Source organism: Heterocephalus glaber, unplaced genomic scaffold (genome assembly GCF_053883595.1).
Source record: "Heterocephalus glaber isolate CG9 unplaced genomic scaffold, H.glaber_assembly_v1.0 deba00001465, whole genome shotgun sequence".
NCBI classification, from domain to species: domain Eukaryota; kingdom Metazoa; phylum Chordata; class Mammalia; order Rodentia; family Bathyergidae; genus Heterocephalus; species Heterocephalus glaber.
The window spans coordinates 11855532-11872474 of NW_028258312.1; the positions used below are offsets into that span (position 1 = coordinate 11855532).

A 16943-nucleotide genomic window follows, 5' to 3' on the forward strand; every position below is an offset into this window, starting at 1 on the left:
CTGCTCTTGTGAGGCAGGTGGCAGAACCACTGAGCTAAATCCCTGGCCCAACTGAAAGCATTTCTTCTAGGAAGCAGAACAAGACAGGATGTTTACTTTTACAACTCTTATTCAACATAGTACTGGAAGTCTTAGCCACAGCAATTAGACAAGAGAAAAAACTAAAAGATCCACACAGAAAGGGAAGAAGTCAAATTATCCTTGATTTGTAGATGACATAAGTCTCTGAATAGATAAACCAAGACTCCACCAAAAACTATTGGAACTGATAAATTCAGTAAAGTTGCAGAACAAAGACTGAACATACAAAAATCAATAGTATTTTTATACACCAATTAACAAACTCGTTCACAAAGAAACCAAGAAATCAATCTTACTGTCAATAGCTACAATAATAATGATAGCTAGGAATAAATCTAAATAAGTTAACTTCTACAATAAAAATTATAAGACACTGATGAAAAAACTTCAGACAAAAAATGTAGAAAGATCTTCCATGTTCATGGACTGAAAAACTTAACATTGTTAAAATGTCCATACTATGGAGAGCAGTTTATAGATTCAACAGAATATCAAAATACCAATGGCATGCATCCTTCACAGAAATAGAAAAAGCAATCATAAATTCATAAGGGACCACACAAGATACCAAAAAATCAAAGCAATCTTGAGCAAAATGAACATAGCTAGAAGCATCGCGATGCCAGATCTCTAGACATACTACAGGGCAACAGGAACCAAAACAACAAGGTACTGGCATAAAAACTAACACACAGACCAATAGAAAAAAACAGCCCAGAAATAAATTTATACATTTACAGGCAAGTGATTTTCAACAAAGACACCAAAAACATAAATTAGAGAAAAGATAGCTTCTTTAATAAATAGTAAACTAGATATCTATATGCAGAGAATGAAACCAGACCTGTCATCATATACAAAATCAACTCAAAATGGATCAAAGATCCAAATGTAAGAGCTGAAACTAAGAATAGGAGAAACACTTGCAGACATGAGTATAAGATAAAGATCTCACTGGTACAAGCAACAAAAACAAAAACAAAAACAAATGGGAATAAACTCAGCTTTTAGCAGGAAGTATAGTAGGTATAACCAAAGACAAAGTAGGGAAACAAGATTCATCATCCACTGAATTTGCAGAAAATCAAAGAGCAGCTCTTGAAAGGTATCTTCAAAGAACAGTAAAACACCCAACTTTACTACAGGACCCTGACGGTAGTTTGTGGAATGTCAGAGCTTCCAAGAGCAGTTAATACTCAGGCTCTGAGTGGAGCAGAAATACTGAAGATGGTGAACAAAGGACAGTTTGCCAAAGCTGTCTACAAAATGAGCTTCAAAATGAATGAATCAGACGCACAGCTTGAAGAAAGGCAACAGCAATTTGAAGATTCTCACTCGTGACTTAGGAAACTTCCTGCCAGTATTGAAGCCTTGGTCTGTCACAGAAAAGAACTTTCAGCCTTTGCTAAAAATATGCTGCCATGTTAGACAATTCTGAGGCTTTATCTAGAGCTTGTCTTAGCTTCCAGAGGCTGAGGAGATAATAGAACACTTACATCAAGAACAGTCTTCTGCAGACTTCTGTAAGTCTTCAGAACTACTCAGTGACTACATTCTTCTTATTGCTGCAGTGAAAGCTGTGTTTGACCATCGCATTCAAGGTTGGCAGCAACGGGAAGATGTTCTAAAATTACTTTGCTCAAAAAACATGAAACTGAGATAAAAATGATGTCTGCTAACAAATATCAAACCATATACAAGCTAAAAATGAAATAAGAAGAGTAGGAACTCAAAGTACAACAAGGAGAAAGACACATTGAACAGATCTCCAAATTAAAAAAGTAGTAAGATTTGAAAAAAAAGTTGGTGAAGGATTTAAAAACTTACCAAGAACTTGAATCAGTACAAACACAGCAACACTTGATAAAATACTAGGAGGAATTCCTATTTGAAGCCAAATTCATTGCTGAACAATAAGATTATTGCTGTTAAAATGACACTGGATGCTTGTTCTACCTAGCCTGAACTTACAATGAAATAATTTAAAACCATTTTTTAAAAACTATATACTTTAGGGCCAAGGATTTAGCTCAGTGGTTTCACCGCCTGCTGCACAAGTGCAAGGACCCCAGTTCGATCCCTGGTACCAAAAAAAATTAAAAATAAAAATAAATAAATAAATAAAAACTATATACTTTATAAATTTTCAAAAAGGTTTGTCTTGAAGAACATGAACAGAAAAGAAATGCTTATAATTAGTATTGGAAGATCTTTTGTATTTAAAGGCAAGCAAAAGGATAAAGAAGCATAGAGACTGGGAAAAAAAAATCCCAAAAGTATACTTTCAAATAATCAGAAAATCTACATAAATTATCAGAATTAATGATTTCAACAAAGTAAATGTACATATTGTTACTAAAAATTACTTCTGTATAGTCACAGGAAAAAAACTTTAAAGAAGTGTCACATATAACTGCATTAAAAATACCAATTGCCTCAGTCTAAATATAAGATATGCAAGACTTCTATGCAGAAAATTATAAAAATTATTGAACGTAATATCTACTAAAATGAGCTATTCTGCACTCATAAAGATTAGATTAAAATGTAAATTTGCACAAACTACAGATATTATGCAATTTAATTAAAATCTCAACAGTAATTTATAATAGCTTATTTTGAAATTTATATGGAAATCCATGAAAATCCAACAAATGAGGAAGGGTCCACGTGGAAGTTAGAAAATTTTATTCATCTGTACTACAAGGATCAACAAATCGAATACAAAGTCCAGAAACATTACACATATCTGATAAAGATGGCACTACAGGGTAGTGAGAAAAGGCCTTTTCAGGGGGTGCTAGAACACCTAGATGTACACAGAGTTTCAAGGAAGGATCAGTTTTGACACCCTTAACTCTCAGCATACATGATGGCAGATAAATGTGAAGGGCAATAAAATAAAACTTACATGGAAGGATGTCGTATCTTTGGTTAGAAAGAAGATATTCTAAGCAATACATTAAAATACACTAACATGGAAGGAAAAAAATTGAGCTTGGAATTCATCTAAAATAAGAATTTCAGGGCCAGGGATTTAGCTCAATGGTTTTGCCACCTCCTGCGCAAGCGCAAGGACCCAAGTTCAATCCCCAGTACCAAAAATAAATAAATAAATACATAAAATAAGAACTTCTGTTTATCAAAAGCCATCCTTAATTCTCAGAGTATGTAGTGGTAAACATGACACACATAAAAATAACATATAAAGAATACAGAAATAACTTCTATCACTTAGTAAGAAACACAGAGATATCAAATAGAAAAACAAGAAGAGAGATTTGAAGAAAAGATTTTGTAAAACAGGATGTCTGGTCAATTAACATTAAAACCAGATAACCAAAACTGAATAGTTTTAGACTCTCAAGACTGAGGAATAAGTGAAGCAATGTCAACTCTCATGACCTTCTGGTGGCAGTGTAAATTGGTTTTATGACTTTGAAATAGAGTTTGACTTTATACACTAATATTAAACATAAGCATATCATGGTTCACAACAATTTCACTCTTAGAATATACCCAGGGGAAACATACACTCAAAAGGCATTCAAGAATGTTCATAGCAGCCTTAATCATAACAGCTCAAAACTGTAACAATAAAAAAAAGGATATATAAACTGTAGAATATTCATAAAATAGAACACAGGTCAACAAACTAGACTGCAGGCCATATGTGGCCTGGCCTGTGGCCCAGCCCATGAGGGGAGAATACCTTTTTCATTTTTATGGGGCAGTCAAAAAAGAATGTATAACAGTGAACATATTTGCCCCACAAAGCTTAAATAGTTATCGTCTGATCTTTTATAGCAAAAGTTTGCCAACTGCTAAAATAGAATATTACAGATCAATGATTATTAATTAACTATGAAAATACTCAACAATATGGATGAATTTCACAAACGTACTGAGCAAAAGAAACCAGATATAAAAGAAAATTATATCTATTCTATGAAGCTCAAAAAACAGTACAAGTAAACTGGTAAAGCCATTATAATGAACAGCATGGAGGTTACACAAAAACCCGAAAACAGAACCACACGATCCAATAATCCTACTTCTGAGCATATATTCAAAGAAAATGAAGTGAGTATGCTGAAGAGACATCTAAACTCTCATTTTCACAGCAGCATTGTTCAAAACAGCCAAAATATGAAATCACCCTAATTGTACGTCAATGGATGAATAAACAAAATGTGATATAAAAATACAGTGAAATTTCTATCCAGCCTTATGAATAAACAAATATAGGAGAGATGACAGGAGACTAAAAGGTAGATTTTGGAGAAAGGGGAGGGGATCAAGGGAGAGAGGAATAGGGAAAAGGGGATAATGGAACTGAAAATGATCAATATGTTATACACATTTACCAATCTCTCAGAATGAACCTCACTATTCTATATTATTAAAATGCACTAATAAAAAAATTACACTTCAGTTAAAAATATTACTGTCCAGTCCTAAAAAAGAAAGAAATAATTTGCAATAACATGAATGAACCTGGAGGACATTAAAGTAACTGAAACAAGTTGGCACGGAAGGCAAATCAGCATGATCTCACTTGTGAAATCTAACAAAGCTGAATTCAGGAGAGAGTAGAATGGTGGCTACTGGAGTTTGAGGTGAGAAAAAGTTAAGGAGGTGTTGGTCAAAAAGATAAAATTTCAATTATAAAAAGTAAGGTCATGATGCAGTGACTATAGTTAATAGAATTGCATTTTATCTTGAAAATCCTTAAGAGAGTAGTTTTGAAGTGTTCTCACCACAAAAAAAATGACAAGATTCGAGGCAGTGCATATATTAATTAGCTCATTTTAGCCACTCCACAATATATACATATTTAAAAACATCATGTTGTACAGAATATGTCCAATTTTTGTCAATTAAAATAAACTGCTAAGTAAGTTGCCAAAAATCAGACGACATTGGTTAGATATGCACACTAATCCAAATGACTACGATATTCTAGATATGGTAAGACTATAAAAAAGGGCAACAGAAAAAGTCAGGATCGTAGTTATTTCTAGGAGATAGGAATGGGTTGGCATCGTGAAGGGGCCAGTAATGTGCCAATGTTCTATTTCTCTATCTGGTGATTCTAAAAATATTTGCTTTAAAAGACATTAAGCACAACAATTATGTTTTTTGCATTTTTCTGCATGTAATATTTTCAAAATATAAGTGTGCTAACACCAACCTTTTCATAATCTTCAGCAGTAAAATCTCTGTCTTTCTGAAGTATTTCATGAAGTCTTGCTTTCACACGTTGTTGACAGCTACTCAAAGAATCACTATCACTATCCAAAAGACCATTCATATTCGCACTTTTCACCATCTGAACAAGAATGGGTGTAAGCTCTCCTTCTAGAGCCAATAGCCCCTAAACATATTAAACAAAGCCAGTAATTTAAAAATTAATATGCAAAATCATAGAAGATATCATAATTTTGTTATATGCTGAATTTCACAATATATAATCTATAGTTTCTCATTGCCAGTTGTTGGCTTAGAAGTTCCAAATCCGGAAATTTTAAATACTGCTTCAGTAAAAATCTCTTAAACTGCCATATTACATACAAATTCTAGTAATTTAAAAAAGCATTTATTGGTACCTTTGCAAAAGCAGCTGCAGTCATCTGGACTCGCCCTTCATCAGAGGCATATATTTTGAGGTCATGTCGGTAGGTGCTGTGTAACCGAAGTAAACCACAACCAGGAAATCCTGCATAATCTCCTAAAAGTAAATCCCCAAATCACTTAAGCTGTATTTTTATTTCATTGTATTTCTTTAAATATTTACTAGCATCAAAAATACTTACACATAAGGATTTGCAAATAAAATGTATACATTTAACCAAATTCAAGAAATTTCAAGATTTACCTTGACCTCCAGGATACATACACCTAAAAGCTCTTCCAAGTTCTTCAGCCTGGACCCTGCCTGCAGGGGTTAGTTCTCCTCCCCACTTTAGAACCAACAGTAAGGATGGCTCTTCCCTTCGGCTGTCTAAAACACACACAAGTGAATAAAACAAATGTTAAGTATGTTTCTTTAAAGAGACGTGCCTCAATGTTAAATGTTGGGGGGGGGGTGTGCTTTCACAGTGGAATCTCAAATGTAAATTATTTCAGTCCCTAAACGTGCCTATCTTTGTGGGCTTTTGCTTTCATCAGAAATACCATTTGGACTACTTATGAAAATTTTACTCAAATTCAGAATCTCTTTCATGCTTAGGAGAAGGCTCCCAATTTTCCGCAGAAGTACTGCATCTCCTTCCTCTACTCTCATAGTGATTCATCCAATTTAACCTAGTTATTTAACCTAGTTATGCTACCTCTAATAGACTATGAGCTCCTAGACACCAGGGCCCAGAACTGATCTGTGTTTATGTCAGGTGCTTTTCACAGTGCTGTCACATAGAAGAAAATACATTAGCGGAAGTGAAGAACATATATATGTTTTATGATTGGCAATCAATGATTTGCATGACAGCCTATCATGTATTCTAGTTCAAATTTTAGCAAACAATGAGATGTAGTCAAGAGCATCATTTGAATTGTACAATCTTTGTAATTTCCAGATTAAATGATTTTCTCAGACATGAGGGAGACACCCGCCATAAGTGAATGAGTTTCTGTACTTAACTTTGACCACCTCTTTATCATGCATGGCCTTAAGATCTGTCTGTGTTGAGATTTAGAAACAAAGGTAATTTAACAGTAATTTATAAACACTTAAAGAATAATGATTCATTAAAAGTGATAGAAAATCATGCTTTCTTTAGGACTCGTTAGCAGTGGTATATGCTTTATCATGCAGGCTGATAAGGAACTGATAGAACACAGGTAACTTACATTGTTATTATATTTGTTCACAAGAAGTTTTTCATTATAAACATTGATACAGAAAATTAATCTGTGTTGTTTGCAATCACAAAGTGTGACAAGAACAACAGATCAAATATTAAAATAAACGTATGAAGATTAACAAATTCAAAAATGTATTTGCATTTAAGATAATCACTACTTCAATTTCTGCTACAATAAATAATGCCACTGTGAATATTCCTACAGAGTGATCTTTCTCTGCACATCTGATTATTTAATTGGGATTGATTATTACAAGGTCAAAGCAGCGCAACATTTTTTGAAGTTTTGAATTGTCAAATTACTGTTTAAAAAGATATATCAATCTACACTTCTACTAGTAGGCTAAAATCCTGCCGTAGTGTATTCACATCAACATTTTTTATTACCATTTTCAAAAAGAGAAGAAAAAGCTCTTTGTCAGTGTGATGGGCAAGAGAGATTATTCAGACTGAGTATCCCTAATCCAAAGTGCACATGCTTCAAAGTCTAGAGCTTTTTGATCCCTAACAGGATACCACAAGTGGAAAATTCCACACTATGAAACTTGGTCTTACATATAAAATAAAAATATTTTATTAAGTTTCTTCAGGCTACACATAAGGTACACATACACATACGCATGTGTGTACATATATGCACACACACAGATATGAATAAATGAGTTTTGTGTTTAGAATTGGGTCCTATTCCTAAGACATCTCATGCTGCACATGAAGGTATTTCAAAATCTTAAAAAGTCCAAAATTTGAAACACTTCAGATCTCAAGTATTTCAGGTAAGGAATATTTAATATTATTATAATTTTATTTACCATCTGCATTTCTCCATGAAATGACTCTCCAACCTTGCCTTTTTCTTTTAAAAGGTAGACGAATCTGTGGACTTTTCTGTTGATTGCTCATAGGATACCAACCTTATTTAAAAGCTCATTTGGGTTTACTGGGTAGAAGAAAATACCAATTCATTTTAGATACACACTGCGTATATTTTAAAATTTTCTTACTTTTGGAACTTTCTCCCTGTATATTCTACCTTCCTCTATTAAAAGAAGAAAAGTTGAACCTGTTATACAACAGTTATAAATAAATAAGCTTTCTGAAACAATCTCAGAATAAAAGGGAAGTCCCAAGTAGTTTTCAAAATAATAAATCTATCGCTTATTTAAAGGTTATTTATTTAAAGGTAGTGGCACAATTTTAACACTTGAGTTTATTCATTTTTTTATTCAGCATGCAAGTCCCTAAACTATTAATTAGAAGATGGTCCAAAAATAATCAACATGGCATAGAAAGTCACTATACATATGTAAAACACAACAAGCATTATGAATGACATACCTTCCTCTTCACTAGAGGTTTTAGGACACCCATGTGGGAGGTAAGTCAACTGGACCTTACGATTTATTCCAGAAAAATGACCATACCTGAAAAACAAAATGGCAAACAGAATGGACAATATTAATTGTTGATGTAATCTCTTAAAAAAACACTAAATCTATGTGGAAAAAAGCTAATTCTCACATTTTAATACACTTTTCCATTTGTAACTGCTTTGGTGAATTCTTTAAAACATCATGCAGAAAATCTGTATCATAAATAGCCATTCTAACCCACTGTAAAATAACAAATACAAATGTTTTCTACAAAATTTAGAAAATTCGAAGAGGTGAAAAGGTTCTATAGAAACATGTAAAAAATATAAGCATAGATACCTTAAATAATTAAGGACAGAAGACCATAAGTGGTCAAATACATAAAGCTACTAACAGGAGTACTGGTAGGAATCAATTTTACTAGATGGAGGTGTAGCTTTTTTATTTAAACAGTCCTGTAAAACTAAAACAATAAACTAACCTTAATACCATAATCTATTTTGTCACATTAGGACTTTTAGTCATTTCTCCTCAGCCACAATGGTACAGAGAAAAAGATCAAACCGAAGGAAATTAAAATGGGAAATTAGGCTTCCAGGGTAAGATAGGGGAATAGAAGTAACCTTCATGTGAATCTGAGAATAAGAATGAAGCAGAAGAAATAAAATAAGTAGAAAGGACACAAAGAATATTGTAGTTTTAAAATTGTACTTTTAGCGAAAATGCAACTCAGACTACAAACTCTTTTCTCCGCTCTGTGCTTCCTAAGCCTGTTTTATTCTTCCAGGCCCATTAAAACCAAAATCCTTTAAAATAATGTAAATCCATAAATTAGTTTAGTTGACAAAGTATAAGGCAGAAACCTGACCATAGGAATCTGTTTCTCTAAACAGATTCAAAGGGCTCAAACAATGTTTTTAGGCAAAACATCTTAGACTACCACCCTAAAAGGATACCTGAAAAAAATATATAGATCCCAAACCCCAGAGAGTAGTATGTTTCTCTCTTGAAGGTACATAATCTATTATTTCTGAGCAGGTATTTCTTCAATTCTGCCTAATAATACCATTTTACACCTCTCACTCATGTGTCCTAAAATTTCTTTCTGTGACAAGAATCAAGAACCTACTCAGTGGGCTGAATTGAGATCCCCCCTCATCTTTAGGGGAATTCCTTGGACCCTATCTGGTGACCAGAAGAGCAAGGAGTCAGAAACAAGAAATTATATTCTGAGGAGAGAAAGAAGAAGAGCTCCAGCAACCAAGAAGAAAGCCAAAAAGCACTGAGAGGGGGAAGGGCAACAGAGAGCAAAGTACAAAGCAGTCAGTAATGCACAGTGGGGCTGGGGTGGGGGCGCATGGACTTGACTCTTCATATACCAGGCAAACCTGAAGGCAAATCCACAGAAGGTATAAATCCACAAGAGACAGTTGTGGAGGCGCGGGGTGGGGGCTGGTGTGTGTGCAGAAATTCTCTGAGACGTCTTTAAGCAATGGGAGCTCCGAGGTGAGGAGGCAGGCCATTCACGTGAAGTTTTCTGAGGGGGCTAGATCTGAAATGGCCAGCATTAAGCCCACCCAGGAGACTACTAGGTTCCTCTTGCTGCCCCCTCTAGCACAGAATTCGGTGATCTGTTTGCTTCCCCCACCCTCCAACACTTCCATGGATTTGTCTCTGCTAGGACATTTGCCATGTCCCTGATGCAGATTGGGAGGTCTCTGGAGCAAGTGAGGCACCTGACCAGCCCACACACCACACAGTGTGAGGACAGCAGTCTCTTCCAGTGCGCAGACAGAAATGCGCACACATTAAAAACCTCTGGACTGAACATAGCTCTGAGGGAGACAACACACCCTGACTGGTCCTGCCCAGTGGAAAAGGTGGGGAAGACTCAGCATTCATAGAGGCCCAGACGGTTAAGTGTAAGTGCAGAGAATATACAAGAGGCCTCAGGCACGACTCCAACCTCAATCCCAAAACTGACTGGTCCCAGGAGAAGTCTTGGAGAGAAACTTTACTGTTCCAAACACACCAGTGTTCTCCACTTTTGGATTCACTTTTCTTTTTCTTTCTCTGATTTTCTCACCTTTTTTTCTTTACTTCTTTTCTATTTTCTCTTTTATTCTTCTTGTTTGCTTATTGTTTTTTTCTATTATTTTTATCCAATTGTGTTTACTTTTACATTTTTTAGTTAGATTTTTTTAATCTCTCACTCTTTTCTCCTCTTTCTCATCTTATTTTTTTATTTTTATTTTATTATTTATTTATTTATTTTTGGAACCAGAGATTGAACTCAGGACCTCGTGCTTATGAGGCAGGCGCGGTACCACTGCACTAAATCCCCGGCCCTCACCTTATTTTTTTAAAATTGGGTTCTCTTTCATTTTTCCCTTTCCTTGACCCTCCATCTTTATTATTACTTCATTTTTATTCCTTATAATGTCTATTAATTTTTATCTTTTCAGTTGACTGAATACTAATACTATATATTAGTATTCCTACTTTCTTTTCTATTGTTAGTAGTTCTATAGTTAATACTGCTGCTATCAAATGGTTTTTAGTGTATTTCAATCTCTGGCTTAACGGTGCTGCTGCTACTACAGTTTATCTTGTCTGAGTCACACTGGGGAGTGACCCCTCCCAAGAAGGCTTGTTGCTAAGAAGATTCTCCTCACATGAGAACAGAAGGCATCTTTATCCCAACAGATATATAAACCTCAACACAGAAACATAAGAAGCATGAAGAACCAAGGAAACATGGTTCCTCCAAAAATCCATAACTTGTCAGTAACTGAATTCAAAGTTATCAAAGTGGATGAAATGCTACCCAAAGAATTCAAAAGACTGATTCTTTAAACAATCAATGATTTCAAAGAAGATACAAATAAACAGTGGAATGAAGTAAGGAAGACAATACAGGATATAAAGGAGAAATTCTATGAAGAGATTCTGAAGAACAATCAAAGAAAAACCTTGAAAAAGAAACTTTAAGAAGACAAATTAAAATATTCACTGAAAACCTTATCAGAAAGACTGGATGAAGAAGAAAAGCAGCATTTCATAGCTTGAACACATGGCTGATGCATTATTATGCTCAAACAACGATAAAGAAAAATAACAGGAAATCAACAAAAAGTTGAAGAACTATGGAACATAGTTAAAAAAACAAACCTAAGAAATTTGGTATAGAAGAGGGCACTAAGGTACAGACTAAAGGCAAAGAAAATCAATTCAGAGAAATAACAGCAGAAAACTTCCCAAATGTTGGGAAAGATATGGATATCCAGGTGGCATGATTAGAACACACACCCCTACCATATATCACAATTAAAATGTCAAGAATACAGAATAAGGAAAGAATATTGAAAGCTACAAGACAGAAATATCAAGTTAGTTATAAAGTGAAACTCATCAGAATAACTGCAATTTCTCTGCACAAACTCTAAAAATCAGGAAGATATGGAACAATGTGTATCTAACCAAAAGAAAATAACTAGATTGTTATATCCAGCAAAGTTATTCTTCAGAATTAAAGGAGACATACTTTCCAAGATAAGTATATATTAAAGGAATGCATGACCATTAAGCAACATTGAAGAAGATAGTTAAAGAAATTCTACACAAAGAAAGTGTAAACTAACGAGAATTAGAAAATAACTAAACATTAGAAAAGCAACAATAAAAAATCAATAGCTATTCTACACATCAACTACCTGAGAAAGAAATGAGCAAAACAACTGCATTCACAATAACTCCAAACAATAATAAACTAAGGAATCAATCCAATCAAAGAGGTGAAAGACAATGAAATTCATAGAACACTGAAGAAAGAAATTAGAGAAGACACTATAAATTGGAAACACTTCCATGTATATGCATGGAGTCAATATTGTTAAAATGGCCATACACCGAAAGCAATCTAGATTCCCCAATGTCATTCCTCACAGAACTAAAAAAAAACAAAAAACAAAAAAACCCCCTAAAATTCATATGGAAACACAAAAGCAATCCTAAGCAAAAAAGAGCAATGCTAGAGCCACCACTGAACCTCATTTCAAAATATAGTACAAAGCTGTAGTAACAAAATAACATGATGCTGGTAAAAACAAACAACAAACAAACAAACAAACCAGACATTATACTGGTGGAATAAAATAAAGGATAGAGAAACAAAGCCACACAACTACAGTCATCTGATTCTTCACTCAGAGGTCAAAATATATACACTGGAGAAGACAGATTCTAACACATGGTGCTGGAAAAAATTTAAGCTACGTTCTTATCTTTCACCCTGCATAAAAATCAATCCAAAATGGATCAAAGATGCTTGATTGGGCAGCACATGTACTAAAATTGGAATGATGTGGAGAAGTATATCATGGTCCTTGTATAAGAATAACATACAGATTCACGATGTTTTTCATATTAAAAAAATAAATAATTACAGAAGGATCAAAGGCCTAGGTCTAAGACAGTGATAGTGACCCTTTTAGAAACCAACTGCCCAAAGTGGAATCCAAAACCCACTTATTTATTGCAAAGTGCCAACACTGCAATTAAACCTGAATGCTCAGCTGTTAGGGGTAATGCTGGGCAATTTGGCTCATGTGTCCACAGAGAGGATAGGGTTCTTCATGACCACTACAGCACATGTGGCATACGTTAGCCACCACTAGTATAAGTTGCAAAACTCTGAAACTGCTAGAAGAAAACACTTTAAGTCATAGGCACAGGCTATGACTTCCATAGGACTCCTAAAACGAGATAATAATAATAAAAAATTGGGACTACATAACATTTAAAAACTTCACAACAAAGAAAAACAATTAGCATGATGAAGGGAATACAGAATAAGATAAAATCTTTATCAGCTACTCATTCAACAGAAGATGAATAGAGAACTGAAAATACTTTATACCAAAAAATTAATAAATGGGCAAATAAACTGAACAGATACTTCTCAAACAAGGTACAAAAAAATATGAAAAAATGGTTAACATATCCAGTTATTAGGGAAATGCAAATTAAAATTACCCTGAGGTGGGCTGGGGATTTAGCTCAATGGTGCCACCACCTGCCTCGCACAAGGTCCCAAGTTTGATCCCTGATACCAAAAAAACTACACTGAGATTTTCTCTCACCCTAATCAGAATAGCTATCAGCTATTTTTTTTTTAATTCCTCCCCATCAGTGCCCATTGGATCAGCTTGGGGATAGTTAAGAATTTTTGGAGGCATTTTGTTGCCTTGTTTTTTCATGTTTCCATCATTTTTTGTGCTAAGAGTAGAGAATAAATTAAATAAAAATTCCATTGTTAATATGGAGATCTCTTTGGTTAGTATCTCTTTCCCAGTGATGTGATCTGGGCTTTGGTTGTGTACTGTTATTTACATACCTCTTCAACCTATTCAGTTTAATAGGGTCAGGCCTGGTTGTTGTGTCACATGGGCAGAATCGGTACCAGATATATCAACATGAACAGATATAACCATATGGCAATCATGTATATTAAAATATTTTAAACAACTTAAAAGAATGAATTAAAAAAAAACAATAAATGCTGGTGAGGATCCAGGGAAAAAGGAATCCTTCTACAACGGTAATAGAATTGTAAATTAGTACAGATACTATGGAAATCAATATAGAAGTTCTTCAAAAAACTAAGAATAGAACTACCATAAGATCCAGCTACACTACTCCTTGGTGTATACCCAAAGGAATTAAATTGAGCATACTAGAGGGATACCTTTATACCCATGTTGACTGTAGCACAATTCACAATAGCCAACATATGTAGCCATCCTGGGTACACATCAATGAAAGAAAGGATAAAGAAAACAAAACAAACAAACAAACAAACAAATATATATATATGAGTATTTCTCAGCCATAAAGAATGAAAGTATATCTGGAGGAAAATGGAACTAGAGATCAACATGTTGAGTGAAATAAGTCAGATTCAAAAAGATAATTTTGCAAGTTTTCTCTAATATGTAGAATATAAAAAATAAAATAAAGATAATATGAAAGTTGAAGGCAGACAATTATTAGACAAAAGAGAGGAAATAAGGGGGATGGGATCATTGTGTAAAGGACGATATAGGTGGGATGGATACTATGAAAATAGAATACATGTATATATGAAACCCAATATTCTATAAAATTAATATGTACTAATAAAATATATTAAAATAAAGTAGAAAATCATACATAAAAAAGGGAGAAGAATCAAAATTAAGAACTTCAACAGTTACTCACATCTCTAATACAGTCTTAAGTTGTTCAAGTTTGGACTTGTTTTCCTCAATTTCAGAATCGTTATTTTGCCCTAGTTCCATAAGAAGCTGTCGTGCAATATCAAGCACTTCCTATAAAAAAGTTAATAAAGAATTGAATTTTTATGTTATTTCACCATTAAAAGTTTTAAACACAACAAGAAAGCAAATATACTTGCCTGTAATTGTTTTGGTTTTTTGAGTTTTAACTTCCCTGATTTATATCCATCACACTTTTCAAAAAGATCGAAAAATCTTATAATAAAAAAAGATGTAGCACTGTTAGTCACTTGTAAAATTAATATCCCTATCATGTATTTAAATTAATAAAGTGATAGATAGGGCATACGAACTCAAAACCTATGAATTTCACGTATTGTTTTCTCTTTCACTGTACTGTACCATGTCTCTCCTCTACTTTTTTCCCCCAGAAATGGGGGTCTTACTATATTGCCCAAGCTGGCCTGGAATTTCTTGACTCAAGTGATCCTCCTGCCTCAGTCACCTTTGTGTATGAGACTACAGTTGCACTCCACTATCTTACTTTTGCTCCTCTACATTTACTATAAAACATACTACTTTCTTAAACCGTATCAATCTAACAGTTAGCATATTATTTTTTCAAAGTTTTCTCATGATGGAAACTAAACATACAGTTTTTTTGTGGTGCTGGGATATATTCTCTGAAGTCAGTATACACAAATTAAATACCTGTCAACACATACTTAATGACTTAGGTTTTCAAATTTCATCATCAAACACTGAATAGAAATAGCTAGCTTTCTACTGATTTTCTTGTAGAGGGCTGGGAGTTTAATAATTCTCAGAATGCAGTGCAAGAGAATGATAGACCAAGATTAAATAGAACATCTTTACAACAACAAATGTAAGCCAGGTCAGACTGATATTTATGGATATTACCACAATAATTTCCATATGCTAGCATATACAATATTTTTAATGAATTCGCATGGATTTAATGGTTTAAATATTAATGCCAAATATACAGCAAGTAAAAGTTTTCTATGTAATATATTAATCATAAGAAGATAATACTCATCATAATCTTAAATTTATATCATAAATATTAAGTTATTCTTCTTCAAACATACTTTTGGTGCCTCACTTCCATTTTCATTTTTTGTTTTGGTGTTCTATCTCCATGACGTATGACACCTATGACACATCTGAGTTCCATCCTAAAATTTAAAAAATATGTTTTCAATTGTCTAATAAGGATTTGTGCTATATAATTCACATTATTATAATATCAAGATCCAGTCATTTATTTAAACTCCTCTTTTATCTTTTCAAGTTCTTCCCCATGAAGAACAGTACTTATGATAAGCTAGTCTTAATTTTATGAAATCAAACCCTGAAAAGAATTTAAGAGCCAGAGGAGGAACAATAGTAAGATATGCAATACTTTCTCATCAAAGAGATGACAAAGTTAACTCTGGGATAAAAGTACGTGGACTCGGATCTCTGAACATCTGCCCTATAGCATTAGGTAATTATAGACAGATTTCATTCAACCAAAACAAAGCTCTGCTTGATGGCTGTAATATTTATACATTTGCTAGATTTTGCCTGTTTAAGAACAAGTATTTACAACTCAACTTACTGGAAGATAAAACTATTTTAGAAGCATGCTAGAAGAGGTGTGACTGAGTGTTTGCCAAAGTGTGAGCTGAACAGAATCCAGCAATACATTAATAAAAATTATCTGAAAAAAACCTTGTGTTGAAGAAGTTTGAGAAATGTTGGCTTAAAAACCAAAATGGTTTTTTCTCCCAATCAGACTTTTCAGAATATTTAACATGTTAATATAAACCTCTCAACTGTGAATATGAAGCATTTAGTCAACTCACCTAACTTTTCATTGAGTAATTTTCTTTAGTAAAATGTTATGAAACACTTTGGCAATATTGATCTAATTATTATTATTATTATTTTTTTTTTTTTTGGTACCAGGTATCGAACTCGGGTCCTTGTGCTTGCGCAGGAGGCAGCGAAACCACTGAGCTAAATCCCCAGCTTGATCCAATTATTCTACCTCAAGGTATAACTGGAGAGAGCTGAAGTTGTATAACCACTATGAACCTTTCAGCAATGTACCTACTGGCACCTCTTTTTGTGGTATGGCTTGATTATGTAGTTCTATAATTACTCAAGCATGTTCCAGGATTTTATTTGTAAGAATATCAGAGACTTTTAGTCTAATGGACCTCTGCAAAAGCACACAATCTACTCTTCCATAGTCAGCCTTGATTATATGAAAATATACATCATGTAGTACCTATGATCATTCAAAATTTTATTTTTTTTTGGTATACCACTGACTGACA

The 16943-nt window shown here is 33.8% G+C and overlaps 1 protein-coding gene, 1 non-coding gene and 1 pseudogene across 23 annotated transcripts in view; 2 read left to right on the forward strand and 1 right to left on the reverse strand.

Moving 5' to 3' along the window:
• Ppip5k2 (diphosphoinositol pentakisphosphate kinase 2) overlaps positions 1-16943 on the reverse strand; it is an 85725-nt gene that overhangs the window by 47888 nt on the left and 20894 nt on the right. For 21 of the 22 annotated variants that reach the window (XR_015438891.1, XR_015438888.1, XR_015438887.1 and 18 more), the window contains 7 exons: positions 15708-15794; positions 14775-14850; positions 14579-14688; positions 8286-8371; positions 5960-6085; positions 5691-5812; positions 5276-5458 (listed from right to left, as the gene is read on the reverse strand). Coding sequence is in view for 17 of the 22 variants with exons in the window: in XM_004841749.4 (XP_004841806.1) it covers positions 5276-5458; positions 5691-5812; positions 5960-6085; positions 8286-8371; positions 14579-14688; positions 14775-14850; positions 15708-15794 (790 nt within the window). In the remaining 5 variants the exon portion in view is untranslated. Of the gene's footprint in view, positions 1-5275; positions 5459-5690; positions 5813-5959; positions 6086-8285; positions 8372-14578; positions 14689-14770; positions 14851-15707; positions 15795-16943 lie in introns of all 22 variants that reach the window. The other variant, XM_087180693.1, reaches the window with a different exon arrangement.
• Positions 1080-1998, forward strand: LOC106009144 (sorting nexin-2 pseudogene; annotated as a pseudogene).
• Positions 12644-12750, forward strand: LOC147826575 (U6 spliceosomal RNA). Its single transcript, XR_015439016.1, has one exon. It is a non-coding gene; the product is annotated as a U6 spliceosomal RNA (small nuclear RNA).